Raw genomic sequence first — 14,972 nt, 5'->3', positions numbered from 1 at the left:
GATGTCTTCCGACGATGTTTCACCACCACCCCAGCATAAACCGTCCTCATCCAGCTTCGCCGATGTGTTCAAGACGCTAGGTGTCGGTCGCCCGAAGTCCCACTCCCCGGTATCGATTCAGGAAAGCAGCAGCGACTCGATATCCCATACCACTGAGACTCGAGGGACAAATCGACTTGTGCTCGGGCTTGAAGCAATGCATCGTGGCAGCGTTGTGTCAAGCTCCTCGGACGCCCCAAGTGGTCCAGACTTCGATACTTCCCTCCGCAATTTATCACAAAAGCAACACTTGTCCCAGGCAATTGAAGAAGCGGAGTCGGTGTCAAAAGCCCTCCCATGGTTCAGTTCCGAACAGTCAGTTGCCCTCTGGGAAGCGGCTGAGTTCCTGCTGCACCACGAAAGCTCTGCAGATGCTCAAAGGAGTGCTTCTCGGCTACTTGAGGCGATTGCAGCCCGCCAAGACTTATCGCCATCAGCTCGACGTTTGGTATTTGAGTCCATCGCCTGCCCAACCGAACCTGATGTCATTGCAGCGCGAGTACAGTCATTGATCTCGCTGTCAGATCATGGCAGAAAACTGGATTTCACCAATTCTTCTATCCTACACATCATTTCCTCTTGGATTGTCCCCCTCTATGGGGTCATATCCACAGCGCGCTCCAAAGCGAAGAAGGGGAGAGTCGTCAAACCAAATGGGATCAGTCACGATGAAGCTGTATTGGGAGATCTCTTCCAGTTTGCAGTGGATCTGATCACTCTGCAGCGGAGGGCGCCGAGCCAGGAAGAGATCGAGCTGCTTCTCACTGAGACTTTCACTATATGTAAAAGGACCAGTGTTGCCGCCGACATCAAAAACTCACTGGCCGTGTTTGATGCTGTGATCATGTATGCCAACGTACCTGATGCAAGCTTTGTCACTCTCCTGGAAGTTCTCTGCAGCATTCACGCCTCTGTCAAGTCCCTGTCTGGCCCCACATCTCGCGCGGTACGCAATTTAGCAAAATCCCGGAGACAGGGTGGAATGGTGAACACTCTCCATACCTTCCTGAGAGAGTCATGTGCTGCGGAACAAACCCGAAATTTGAACGTCGTCCGTGGCACACTTTATGTTTTCTCGGACCTCATTCGTGCTTATGGCCAAGACGGCATGCCTCAGTTGCCCTTCGGCCAATTGATGGATTCCCTTCAGGTTGTTGCTCAGAAAGAAGATGCTCGGGTGGATGCCGACATATTAGACCTGTGTCTCAACATTTTGGAGGGAGAATTCTTTCGAGTTGCGCTGGAGTGGGATTGGACAACCTTTGCAAACCTCCTTGTACTGTGCTCTCGCAGGATTGCAGATGAACCAGAGTCGTCCCCGGCCTCCCCAGCCAGTCCAAACCCCCAGCCTCAGGTCAAAAGCACATATGACGACACGAAATCCAATATTCTCGCAAACATAATTCGGATAGCATCCGTTCTCGAATCCCTATGGGAACAGCTCAATCAAGACCAAAAGCGGCATGCCTTCAGGTTCCTCGTCAAAGGCTACCGGCACATTGAACCATCTCAGTCTGAGTTGATCATTAATTTAATGAGAGAAGACAAGCTTTGCCATCCCTCTGAGGATTCTCCTTGGGTGCAACATTGCCAGGAGCTGATTGAGCGTTTCGTTCAGCCTCGCAAACAATCCTCGGATATTCGCATCTTGGCTTTGGACACACTAAAGGAAGCTTTGTCTGGCAATGAGTCGTCACTTTTCTCACAAGAACATGGCCTCCTAGGCCGTTTACTCGAGGACTTTCCAGCCGAGCATGATCTTCTCTTCCTGGAATCGCTGGTTTCTTTTCTCACTGAACCGGCTATACAATTCAGCGATGATGATACATTCAAACTGTTGGTGAACACCATTGGAGCACCAATGAAGAAGGATCCGAGCCCAAATGAACGGCGTGACCCTTCTCCGAGTCACGCCTCGCCTCCTCGTCGAACCTCCACGAGTGTCCTGGAGCTGAGTTTGGCAAACGTGTGCGCAGTCGGTCTTGTGAAAATGATGCTCCGTGCCTTGCGTCTCTCTGCGGCAAAGACCGTCGTAGTTTTTGAAGCACTTTTAGGGATTGCGCAGTCTCCTGATCGCCCGGCAGACTCTCGACTGACGGTTTTAAAGTTATTGTTTCGGCTTCGATGCGATTCAGCTGGGTCTATCACCGTCATATCAACCTCTGAAAGTGACTTCCTCATGAATGTTCTGGGTCGAAATGTCGACGTGGGCCCAAAAATGCAGGCGCCCAGTGAAAGCCCACCTAGAGAAATTCCTCAGCATGACCATCAGCCGGCTACGCCGAGCACAAAGCTCGCCGTGAGAGAATCCGCACCGGCTGGTCTCTCCAAGTCTGGTCCCAGGCGTGGCTCTATTTCTTCCCGTGCATCAAAACTGACGCCTCCGGTATGGACGTATGCTCTGCCGCAAGTTCTTCCCGAACAGCCATCCGTCGAGTCCAGTCCTTTTGTTTTTGTGCGCTCACAGTCAGGGACGTCAACTCCTGTGGATTCAAACACGGCGCCATCCGGGACATTGAAGACGAACATGTGGCTTGAAATTGTGATCTCATTGCTACAACGCGAGGCCGATTGGGATGTTTACAGCTACGTTCTGACGCATCTTGGACCTCAACTGAGCAATAAGGACTTTTTCAGCAACGCCATTCCTCAAGTCAAACTCCTACGCAGCATCCTGTGTGATCAAGTCAAGAACGAGACCTTTCATGAGCCTCCTGGGCTTACCGGGCTGAAAAAAAGCGACGTGGCTGCTTGCGTCTTCGATTCCCTCTGCATGTTGGTCAGCTATCACCAATACTTCGCCAAGAGTGAGGAAGATGATCTCGTCCGGGCCTTCATGCTGGGTATCATTGGGTCTTGGGGCAGCACGTCTCGCGGTTGCATTCAAGCTCTCTCACTCTGTTGCCATGAAATCCCATTGTCGGTGACCAAGTCGCTGAATAGTATCCTGGACAGGATGTCCAAGGTGATAACCATGTCGAATATTGCTGTTCATATCCTGGAGTTCTTGGCACTTCTCGCGCGCCTGCCAGACGTCTACGTCAACTTGCGTGAGGAAGAGATTCGGACTGTGTTTGGAATTTGCATTCGGTTTCTGCAAACTTCCAGAGAGCATCGATACAAGGCCGCCGAGTCCCCCACCACACGAGCTCCTCAGCAACTGCAGTCGCGGCTTAGTCTTGGCTCACGAGAACAAGCTTCACATCAGCTCGAGGCAGCCGAGTCTTCTTCGCAGGACGGCATGTCGAAGTATATCTCGAACCTGACCTACCATGTCATGGTCTTCTGGTTCTTGTCTCTGAAACTCCAAGACCGGCCCAAGCACGTCAACTGGATCACCAGCAGACTCATTTTCCCCGATGAGCATGGGAAGGAAGTGGTTGAGGAACAAAGCGAAGTCTTCATTGACTTGATGCAGCGGGTTGCGTTCTCGGATTTGGGGGATACCATTCCGTTCGAGACCTTCCCTCCGTCTCCTGAAAATGGGCCTGTGGTGAAAAAGTCATGGGTTGTGGGAATGAGCATTGTCACTGTCGAAACTGCTGGGGTGTCGGGATTAACCCAAATCGCAAAGCGACAGGCATCAGGGACGACCTATGCCGTTTATCAGCAGCGAACGGCACCTGTGCTGCCGCACCAAGTGCCCCCGAGCCCTGACGCTCATTTACATTCAGATGCCATGCGCACCGCGGTTCTTCCCAGCCATGTCCTGCTACAGATGACCGCTTCCGCGTTCCCCACGCCCACGGTGATGCAGCCAATTCCAGTCCCTGAGGATGACATCACTCGTAGAGCGATTGGGAACTTTGACCGGACTGATATTGTTGATGGACATCGAATCGGAGTTGTGTACGTCGATAATGGTCAGACGAAGGAGGCGGATATTCTGTCTAATACAGTGGGATCTGCCGACTACGAACACTTCCTGTCCGGGCTCGGTACCAAGGTCTCGCTGCGGAATGCCCAGTTCAATACCCAGGGACTGTATGCAGACACCGATGGAGAAGCCACTTACGCCTGGCGTGACAGGGTAACTGAGATCGTATACCATGTCGCCACGATGATGCCTACAGACTTTGACCACGACCCGGCCTGCATCAACAAGAAACGGAACATCGGCAACAACTTCGTCACGATTGTGTTCAACCGATCGAATCTTCCATTCAACTTCGACACGATCCCGTCCGAGTTCAACTCGATCAACATCGTCATCACGCCCTCAAGCCGCCTCGCCTATGACGAGTCCGGCATTGCCAAGGGCGAGACCGATCCAGAGAAGCTATACTACAATGTGAGAGTCATGAGCAAGCCCGGCTTCCCTGATGTGTCGCCAGCCGCAACTCCCAAGGTCATCTCAGGCAAGAACTTGGCATCTTTTGTCCGTATCCTGGCGCTGAACGCCTCCGTGTTTTCTCTTGTGTGGAACAACAAAGGCGGCGAACACACTTCGTCCTGGCGCACCCGGCTCCGCGAGATCAAGAAGGTCCGCGAACGTGCCCTGGCCGCGCAGGCTCAAGGCCCCGAAATCGCTGAGGGTGCCTACCCAGGCCAGCGCCGAAACACAAAGCCCAATATCTTCTCCGAGGAACTGCCTTCGCGCGCTCCTCCCGTGCGAACGGACTTTGCTGCCGAATGGAATGCAGCCTCCGATGCCAATGTCCTCCAGAACCTGGATTTCTCCCGGTGGAGCCGCTGACTGTCCAAAAAAGAGTCGGGATACTCACTATCTATCTCTTTCTCTCTCTTTCTTTCTTTCCTTTCTTTTCTTTCTTTCCTTTTCCCCTTGCTCAAACACTCAAAACGAACCGACAGATAAACCCCTTTTTCTTTATTATTATTGTTTCTCTTCTCTTTTCCGATGAACGAACCTCCCACATCCACAACACACATGCTCTCCTCCAGCAACGACTTCATGTACATCACCTTGCTTTTTAATGATGCAGCGCCGCAGCATTTGTGAATACCCCCTTCCGGCCCCAAAAGTTATTCTGTGTTTGGTTTTCCTTTTCATATTATCTTTACTTGTTTACTTTTCACTTTTTTATCTTTTACCTTCTTATCTTTTATCACTTTATCTTTTATGTCTTCTCTTGTTCTCCACTCCCCTTTCGACGAATCTTGCGCGAAGTCAGGGCTTATAAGGAAAAAGAAAACAACCTGCAAATGGAAACCATGTTTCATTTTATCTACTTCATGCACCTATCACTAAGTCAAATAGGCTCTGGCTAAGGATGTAAGAATTGTAGTGCTCCACAGGACTTAATTCTTCATTTTTATATTCTTGGTGAGAATGTTCTCGTGTTCTCGTGTCTTAAGTACGAAGAGCATAGACAAGAAAGAAAAGAAAGGATATGATCAAAAAAGGGCTTTTTCATGAATGTTTTAGTCCGATTATATACTTTAGATACGCTCAGCAGGGCCCTATATCCCCAAAACACGGGAACAGAGCTGCCAGCACACAACCCTCTTAGAGATTTTGTACTCCCAGACATGTATACAAGACAGCAATTTCACACAGTCTGTGACACTAATCAATCCAACGGATCGGGCAGATAGGGAAAAAAGGAAGTGGGAGGAGGGGGATGGTAGCAATGGGAGCTCGATCAAGGGAGAATCCCAAAGCAAGAGCCCCTGAGGGATCCCTCAGTGTCAACATCCTCGGGGGGAATCACCAGCCGAAGATCTCGCCAACGCTGAGAATGCTCCAGCGCACGCCGGTGACAGCGAACAGCAGAAGAATGACGTCGACAATAGCCAGAACAGCAGCGCCCATCATGAAACGGGGGCTGAAGATGCGGTAGAGCATGAGGTGGCGCCGGAGGTGGCCGGCCCACATGGTTGTGGCGAGGTTGATAGTAGCCAAATAGAGGAGGTGGGTGCAGGCGGCCTGGACGACGTCGGAAAGGAGCTTGGCGGCTGGGTTGTGAGGCTTGGAAGATGGAGAAGATGATGAAGGGGAGTCTCGGTCATGGGTTTTCAGGGGGCGTTTCCAGAGCACGGTGAGAGGCACGGCGATGGCAGCCAGGATCTGGGCACCGAAGGTGTTGAGGACCACTAGCAGCGGGGACCAGGGGTACTTGATGGTAGACAGCGGGATGAAGGCTGTTTCCCACTGGATACTGCTAGGAGTAGCCTGGTGACCCGTCTTGAAGAAGTAGAAGGAGCCGAGGACGCCGAGAACCACGGGCCCAATGGCCGAGTTGGTGAGGGTTAGGGCGTTGGTATCGAGGATCTCGAGAAGCGACAGAATCTGGCATACGAGCAGCGCGATGGCGCCCTGGCCCATGGGCTTTTGCATAAGGATGATCGCAAGTGCAAAGTTCACCACCAGGAAAAAGAACCTTGTGCCATACACATTGCCGAAGCCCAGGATCGTCACCGTAGTCCGGGGTTGTTGCTGTTGGCCAGCAATGATGGGAGCTGGGGGGTTGTTGGGGTCGTCTGGCTGGGGCTTGTTCACGCTGATGCTGACACAAGGCTTGGAGTAGAGGTAGGCACCGGTGCCAGCCCCAAAGGCGATGGCAAACACAAGTTGGGCCAAGAATACGCGGATGGACTTGAGGTTCTCTTTGCGCAAGGAAAACCACTCGCCGTCATCCGCGCCTTCAAGCATCCAAAACAGCGATGCGACCAGAAGGCCGAAACGGAAAGCAAAGCCAATCCACAAGGTGGCGGCGCCTTCGTAGGACTTGGAGCCAGCATAAAAGGCACGCACCACACCCGGAAGAATAATCATGACCAAGAAGGGAATGGCAAGCTGCCAGGGAGCAGAGACAGAGGAGGTCGAAGATGCGTAATAGGTCGAACGACAGAAAGGCATCTGCTCCTCACGGCAAAGACGGGAAAACGAGGCCACACGGCCCAGGATCACGAAAAGAATGGAGTGATACACACCCAGCACCCGATCCGTGGTGAGTTTCTGCCGCATGGACGAAACACCAGCACACACGCCAAAGGTGGTGAGGAAAAACAACAGGATCTCATCTTCCCAAATCGTGTACGAGTTCGAGGCAAATCCGATGGACTGAGAAACGGTAAAGAAGATAGAAAGCCATCCCCACATGCCATTGGGGAGAGGCAGAGTCAGATTTGTAGGCTTCTTCACCAGAGCGAGCGAGGCCCCAATGATGCCACCCAGCGCAGCCAGTAATACTGACATATCAAGCAAGGCCATGTTCGTGAGGCCAAAAAGGGCCAACCCAGCACCGGCCACAGCACCCAGCCCAGATCCCACACAGATAGACGAAAGCAACTGAGGCGTGAGCTCGGTTCGGTCCGCCTTCAGACCTCGAGCGTAAAGTACCAATACAGCAATACCGGCAAACAGAATGATGACTCCTTCGATCATGTTGGACACATCGAACCGAGCCCACAGCCCACGGCACACATCAAGTGTGTGTCGCTGGTATTTCCGGTAAAGATCATAACTGGCACGGACCGTCGTGGACTTGGCTGTGCTCTTCGATGCGATCTTCCATTCCTCTTCCGCCGCGGACCAGAGCGACAAAGACTCGTCGTCGTCACCCGCGCCTCGTGCAATTGCATATTGGTGCTGATATCTCTTGATTTGAGCGGAGGTGAGACGATTGACGGACACCAAATTTGCCCAGTTGTTCCCCTTTGGTCCCACAAAGGCTTCCTCGATGGGAGAACCCAGGTTGTTGAAAGGAATTGGCATTCCAAGCAGCAGAGACAGAGTTGGGACAAGATCAATCTGGGGAACAGAGCGTTCTCGTGGGTGTTGGGGCGGCAGGAGAGTCTGCTGATTCAAGCGACCGAACGCCCCTCGCTTGGAATACATCCATAGGGCAGCTTCAACCTCATCGCTCGACTCGCCCCCGTGGTCGCCCTTTTTATCCATTCCGTGATCACCCATGACGACCAAGAGAGTATCGTCGTCCAGCGCGGCTATCACATCACGGATGACTCGGTCCATCTCTTGAAGCTTCGCGGCCATGGCTGCATGGTCAGGTCCATAGCGATGACCAGCATGATCCACACCAAGGTAATGGCCAAAGATCACGTCCCACTGAGTGCGATTTTCCGGACGAAGGAGCGGGAAGAGGTGTTCATTCACGCCGTTGTCAACGGTGTGCAGGTCCCAAACATTGAACGAGTCGTAGGGGTGAGTGAGGTTGGCATCGAAATACCCCGGAAACAGAGACTGCCAGGTGTCGTCACCGAGGTGAACCAACCTCTTCCCGGCGCTGTGTAACTGGGCGACCAGATTATCTTCGTCAATGGCAGTCCCTGCGAAGTTTGAGCCCGCGTCAATGAAGGTGGGCAAGGTCCCCGTGGTCAGCCCTTTCAATCGCTGCAGAGTAGCGGTCGGCGGGTCGGCAATGAAAGGGAGAAGAAAAGCATTGGCAGGGCTGTTGACTGCGGTCTCATATAGCACGGGGATATTATCATGGAAGAGGTGGGCTGAATCACTCTCTTCCGTCGGAGTAAATGGCACGGTGAAGTCGTATCGGAGAGCGTCTATTATGATTACAACAGCCTTGTCGAAAGATTTCTCATGCCAGCAACCATTCCCGCCGTGGCGCGCCGTCGGTGTCGAGTGTGATTGCGTTGAGGCGTCGTCGAAGGGAAGCACCTGGCAGGAAGATGCGTTGTCGAGGACCATGCGCGTGAGAAGAAATCCCTTTGTGAAGAAGTAGATGCCGGCAACGTGCAGAAGCCTGCAGATTTGCCATACCAAGTCAGCTCTCCGGGTACTTGCTCACATCCATCATTCTGGCACCGTGTCTTAAACCACAATATCCCTCCCCCAAAGACGAGGTATCCCCAGGTGTTTAAAACTCACAGGATCCACGCCAGTACACCCAACACACCCAAGTGTTTTGTCTTGAAATCCTGCTCCAGCCGACGTGCCAGGTCATCTTGTATCCCATTCCTCTTCTTCATGGACTGCGCACCAGGCGACTGGTCCGAACCTCTGGCGGTAGAAGCAGCGGAGACGCCTCTAGGGCCATTGGGGCCTGCGCTATCCCCCACACGCTTGGTCGGTGTTGACACCATTTCTGCGAGCGAAGTTGTCACCAAGTGGCCGAGGTTTGTGGTTGGCGCCCCGGGTGCCGAGTGCTGTGAGCGAAAGGCCGACGGGGCGCACAGAATCGGTGAACGGTAGGCAGGGCGTTTGGGGGCTTCAGAACAACAGAGAAGCCGTGTTCAACAACGCCTTGACCCAATTGACCCGTCTCGAGTAAAGTTCGTAGGAAAGAACCACAGAATTGGACCGGGGAACGGCGAGAAAAGCGAGTCGAACGAGGCCGGCGCCCCTGTCTGTGCTCCTCGGTCGAGCGACTTGCCGAAAATTGAGCGAACTAGAGAATACACATGGCTCCAAATGGCAACCAGAGAATATCAAAATAAGAAAAAGGGAGATAATAAAAGAGTGAGCAAAGAGAAAAAGCCGAGTTTCTGACGGCACGGAAACAACGGGGAAGAGCTCGGGAACGGGGTTTCTGATTGGCCGCGCAGGGCACACTACAAACTACAAAAAAAAAACACACGAGGATTGCGGATTTCATTCGAGTATGAAGATAGGAGGACTAAGTACATACATTATCCAGCTGCCGGGTACCGAAAAGGCACACGAATAGAAGAGGAAAAAAAAGTACGGGGTGGCACCGAAAAGAAAAAAAAGACACCGCCCGGAAAGAGGTGTAGAAGAAGAGAAGAGAAGAAATCAACAGATCGCATGTCCTCCACACCCTAGGAACGTGGCAGGGTTAGGAGAAACATGGGGGAAAAATGAAAAATAACACAAAAGATCAAAACGCCATAGACCAAGCTGGAAACACAAAACAAATCGGCAGTTCCTCGCTATAAACAATCGTGTCTCGGCAACGGCGCCAGGGGGTTGGGCCCCATGGCGCATGTGGATGTGGCCGAGTGGATCCTCGAACTGCAATATGTGCAAGCCGCATGGAGCAAACCAGGGGCAATAGGTATATGGAGAGAAAAATAAACAAAGGAGGAAACAATTCAGAGATGTTCGCCAGAGTACTCGTCATGCTTTTGGGAGGTCGTCGAAGAAGGGTGAGGGTGGATGCAAAGAGGGTCGATATCGAACAGACAACGGGTTGCCAGTTCAATCATCAAGGCCCCCTCTTTAAGCGTAGGTTCTCACATCTTCCTTCTCCTTCAACCCACCCATCCGCTCAATATCGAGGGATTGGAACCGACCGGTGTCGGTGGATTGGTATGGAGGGAGTTCTTCATGACAGGGTTCCAGGCCGACACTGCCGGCCTCGCTGATGCGAACCACCACCATACGACCGGACTTGCGCTTGCCAGACTCATCTTCCTCCTCAGGGAATGTAATCCGAATCTCTGGCACGGGACTCGCCGGTGGACTGGAGGAGTTTTCCATCAGATTTCGCTTTTCGTCATAGACCAAGACGGAGTCGGTTTTGTTTGTTGTGATGGTTAAGCGGCGTTGATGAGACGGGGTCGAGGTCGAGCATTGACCATTGTGGATCGGGAGCACCGATTGTTGTTTCTTGGCCTGACGCTTGCGGCGAAGGAAAAGCAGGCCACCAACCAGACCGAGACCAACCAGGACAAGAACCAGGAGCGCAATCAAGAGGTCGATGATGGGAGTAGAAAGACCATCCTTATCATCACGAGCAGCGAGCTTGGGGAGCAAATTCGTCATTTTGTCGGTCGCGTGTGTGAAGTTTCAAAAAGTGTGCAGGTGAAGGTGGTTGTGGACTTTGGAGTGATGATAGTGTGTTGATAGCGAAATCGAAGATATGGGCTATCAGGTAGAAGTTGAAAGATCGACGAAGATTGAATTCAAATTCCAATGAACGGATATCCGTAGGATAAAAACACAAGTGATTGAATGGACCGAAGAGTCACGGACTGGAGGTCGAGAACGCGTCAAAAGGTAAAAGTCGAGAAAGGAAAGAATGGATAGCGAGGTGTAGCTGAAAGAGTGAAGCCGACACCTGCTTTAGGAAGGGAGCAAAGAATGGAGATGGAGAATGAAGGGAAAACAGAAAGGGGAAGAAGGAGAGAAGTGAGCCAGAGAACAGCCAGAACTCCCTTCCTTTGGGCTCTAAACCGTTCGCGGCTTAGCGGGTCGCCTGTTCGCTCAATGGAGAGGTTCGTGCAGCCTGAGGCCAATCATAAGTCGGTGCCTGGCGCTGGGGGCTCCACTGTTTATTTTCTTCCCCCCTGAATGCATGCCATGTTCCCTTTTTTACCTCTTCCCCCCCCAGTGCTCTTGTATAACTCGACCTCGGTATTTAGTGGCACAAAACATCAATTCAATCTTGTTTTCTTCTTTTTTTCATGGGAAAAAGACAAATTACTCGGAAGAGCATGGCCAGCTTAGGCGGGTCATTTGGGCCCAAGCCTGTGTGTGATGTAACGGTGCCCGAGTGTGGCTTTGTCGAGGCCTAAGAATATCACACTTAAGCAGGGACCAGCGCATCTTCAGAGATATATTAAGGGAATATAAGAGAAACATCCACACAAAGATACCTTGGATCTAAATACGGGATATGGCGGTAACTTGCATTATTTATGAATGAATGACCCGATAGAATAATCCGACACAACGTCAGATCATAATAAGCCTCCTATGTAGTGTTCTGGATGGAAGCAAAAGCAAATACCAGCAAAGTTGGTCGCTGCCTATCAAGGTGATTTATGTTCCTTTGGGTTAGTATATATATATCTGCCACTATGGGGTTGTTTCGAACGATATCTCAGCACTGCATATATATTCCTCCTCCGAAGACCAACCCTTGGTGCCATCTGACCATTACAATATATATATTTCCACCCCCACCCCCACCATCAATACCTAATCGAACATATTCATATTGAGAAAACTTTAATTAGGACATCTGAAAGATATAGCTGCTCGAGAATGTCAAGATATTTGTCCAGTGCTCAGTTCATCAACACCAAACCTGGTAATAATTCACAGCTTCTAGCAACCATAGCATATACCATATACCTGCTTTTCTCTTGAATAAAAATTGTCCCTTAACCAGAAACCATGGCTAGGTCATTGCTTTTTTTTTGGTTGGCGGAGTGGAAATCGATATTGAAGACAAAGTAGATACATATACTTCGGGGGTTTTCTACCTCACACCGATCGACCTCAACAAAGTAGTCTCCACCTAACTGCAGGATATTCCAGCGACAGCTCTCATATCCCAACCCAACATCTAGATTGGTCTAATTTTATTGTCATCCGATCGCCTCGCCCATGACACGCGCTCATGGCTAACGCAGCCAGAGATCAAGGCAGGATTGAAATCTGCTATAACAGCGTGTCCCTGCCTTTATTTTTCTACTAGATCCTCCTAGAAGTGTTTCCTACAAACCCTCCAGTGACTATGGTGAGGGCACCATTAGTTTAGTGAACATATCACGATCCCCTAGTGGGGATGATCGATAACCTCAGGGCACACAGAAGAAAATACCCGACCCAGTTCCTGGAAACCGGGACAGGAGGCTGAATGATTCGCACTATTTAACCGTTTGCCCACTATTCAGCCAGCCAGCAGCCACATCCAACAAGCGGTCATCGCGTTAGGGCTCCACTAGGGTCTATGGCAATCAGACGCAAGGCAGGGCTTTGCTCCCTCCGAGATCCGGGGGAAAACACAAATCGAACAAGTTTCTGCGAGTCCAATGGGTTGACACTCTAACTTGTGCAACCCCTTTGTGCAAGGATCCCAACGCGAGTATCCTGGGGACTGCGCCTGTATGACCTGCTCTGTTCGTCGATGTCTCGGGCTCTTTCGCAATCTCACCGGGGAAGAAAAAAACATGTAAAAACAAAAAAGTAAAAATTAGAGAACAGAGAACAGAACAGAAAAGAAAAGAACAGGATTACTGGATAATGACTCGCGGACCTGGCAATGACGATTTGGTCAATGAGCAGGATGCATATCATTAGGATCCAAGGGTCAGACTGATGTGACGCCGAAGCAAGGGGGGCTGAGCCGATGCAAATCGACCAAGTTGCGTTGTTTACTCTCTCCGTTTATACTATTGCTGTGTGTTCAGTTTCTCTGGAGACTCTCAAGGGGAAGAGGGCATCCGAGGCATTTAGGATGGAATTAATTAATTAATTTGGCATTCTATCTATGGAGGATCATACAAAGATACAATGAAATCCCTCGCCACCGCTGTTGAGTTTCTGACCAGGAGAAAGCCCTCAACCAACGAGACCCTTTGACTAGTCTTGGAATGGCAGGTAATCCACAGTTCGAACGGTGGCGGCCCCTGGCTTTCTTTTCTTTTTTGTCCCAAGAATGTTCCGTCCTGGGCCGGGGGAGACAAAAAGACTCAGAAAAATCCATATTCCCTGGGAAAGGATCTGGCAGGTGGAGAGAGAAGATTTGACATCTCCAGGATGAATTGACTATTGAAGAATAGTGTAGAGCTCCATACTATAAATACTATAAATATTAGATATATTGAATGTTGGGCACACCTTACTCCCAGTAAGGCTGGAGGATCGGTGGAGCCGATCGGACAGTCCAATCTCGGGCTGAAGAGAAAACAAGCCTAGTTGCAAGCTGCCGATGCTTGAACAGTTGATCACTCGATTTTATTTGATTTGATTTTCTTTCTCCCACGGTATCCTTCGACCTTATATTGACTATTCCCATGGTCAACCCAACTCTCCCTAGCGGGGGTGGATCGCTAGGAACTTTTGGCCGAAGTAGTTTTTAGGGCTCGAGGTGACTTCAGATTTTCTCGTTGACCCGCGTCGACATGGCGCCGTCCCAGGGACCGGTTTTTTTATTATCTTTTTCATGCATTGGACCATGGCAGATCTGGCGGTCAGCTTTGGAGGTAGTGCAACCTCTGCTTCTACATGTATTTTTATATTGTTTCTATATAAATTGTGCTAGTTTGATAAGTTGCAAAATGAGTTAACATTTCATTCTTTGAGCCTAAAAAGAAGCGCCGGGAGTCTAAAAAGCGATCCAGATTTGAGGGTGACAATACCAAAACACCGGCTTGCGAGGGTGGGCGGTACCTGGCTTTGTGCGGTCGCGTCGGCTACGGCCCAAGTACCACACATTGATCGCCTGGGCTCAAGGCGTCATCGTAATTACCGTACGCGGCTGATCATCATTTTTCTTCGACTCTCCGACCTTATCTATCATTTTCCATCTTCACCTTTGTCTCTTTTTTTTTTTTTCCTTTTTATTTCCTTCTCTCGTTTCTAGTTTTCGTGTGACTCTTATTGTCCTCCCTTTCGTTGCTCCCATTTTCTCTCCCTCTCTTTTTCTCCCCTTCAAACCCATCCCCAGACAAAACCATTGCTTGGGCTGTCATGCTGGCGCCTGTGTGACAGCTGGACTACTTTAATGCCGTGCTTTGTCTCTCTTCCACATTCCCATCCATCGACCCACTAATCTCCGTCGGATTCTCATCTTTTGCGCAACAAGCGCATTCCACTATCTCCTCTCTTCCCCCTCCATCGGCGCGACTCGAATCCTCCCCCTCCTTCAATCATCACCCCTTGCCGACGCGAATCATCTAGGGTCCCCCCCAACGCTCTGATTTCAATTCTCGGGGATCGTCTCTCTCCACAAGGCACATGAGGACGATCGGCACTTTGGGAGATTCCTGGAGCATGCACGGAGCAGAGTAACGTCGCGACGCCTCCTCAATTCTGACCTCCCGCCAAACCTGCTTCCATTCCCCCCAGAAAAATCCCACCAAGGGGAGTTTTTTTTTTATCGTTTCGTTTCTTGTCGCCTTGCATCTCGTACCGCGTTACTGAACCCCAGCCTCTCTCCGCCCGATCAGCAAGCATTGCTCGCTTCGTCTTGAGCTCGTGGCTGCTCTCCCTTTCGTCCCCCTTCGCCTCGATCCTGTATAATCTGTACATGTCCTGGGTTCGTGGGCTTTGAGAAGAAGAAAAACGAAAAAAGTGTCGGTTT

The 14,972-nt window shown here is 50.9% G+C and overlaps 3 protein-coding genes across 3 annotated transcripts; 1 reads left to right on the top strand and 2 right to left on the bottom strand.

Annotated features, from left to right (window-relative positions):
• Position 1: 1 nt before the first annotated feature.
• NUU61_007241 (putative GTPase activating protein (Tsc2)) lies at positions 2 to 4,735 on the top strand (the record flags this gene model as incomplete). The annotated part of the gene is made up of 1 exon (XM_056657766.1): positions 2 to 4,735. One exon carries the CDS (start codon positions 2 to 4, stop codon positions 4,733 to 4,735), a length of 4,734 nt encoding a protein of 1,577 aa, XP_056510566.1.
• Positions 4,736 to 5,707: 972 nt separating this feature from the next.
• NUU61_007240 (mannose-ethanolamine phosphotransferase GPI13) lies at positions 5,708 to 9,060 on the bottom strand (the record flags this gene model as incomplete). The annotated part of the gene is made up of 2 exons (XM_056657765.1): positions 5,708 to 8,720; positions 8,846 to 9,060. 2 exons carry the CDS (start codon positions 9,058 to 9,060, stop codon positions 5,708 to 5,710), a joined length of 3,228 nt encoding a protein of 1,075 aa, XP_056510565.1.
• Positions 9,061 to 10,156: 1,096 nt separating this feature from the next.
• Positions 10,157 to 10,702, bottom strand: NUU61_007239 (uncharacterized protein; the record flags this gene model as incomplete). Its single annotated transcript, XM_056657764.1, has 1 exon — positions 10,157 to 10,702. One exon carries the CDS (start codon positions 10,700 to 10,702, stop codon positions 10,157 to 10,159), a length of 546 nt encoding a protein of 181 aa, XP_056510564.1.
• Between the last annotated feature and the right edge of the window lie 4,270 nt (positions 10,703 to 14,972).

Source organism: Penicillium alfredii, assembly GCF_028826965.1.
Source record: "Penicillium alfredii strain IBT 34128 chromosome Unknown utg000009l_segment0_segment0, whole genome shotgun sequence".
Classification (NCBI taxonomy): Eukaryota; Fungi; Ascomycota; class Eurotiomycetes; order Eurotiales; family Aspergillaceae; genus Penicillium; species Penicillium alfredii.
The sequence above is the reverse complement of the archived record's forward strand: the minus strand, read 5'-3'. Positions and strand labels throughout refer to the sequence as shown.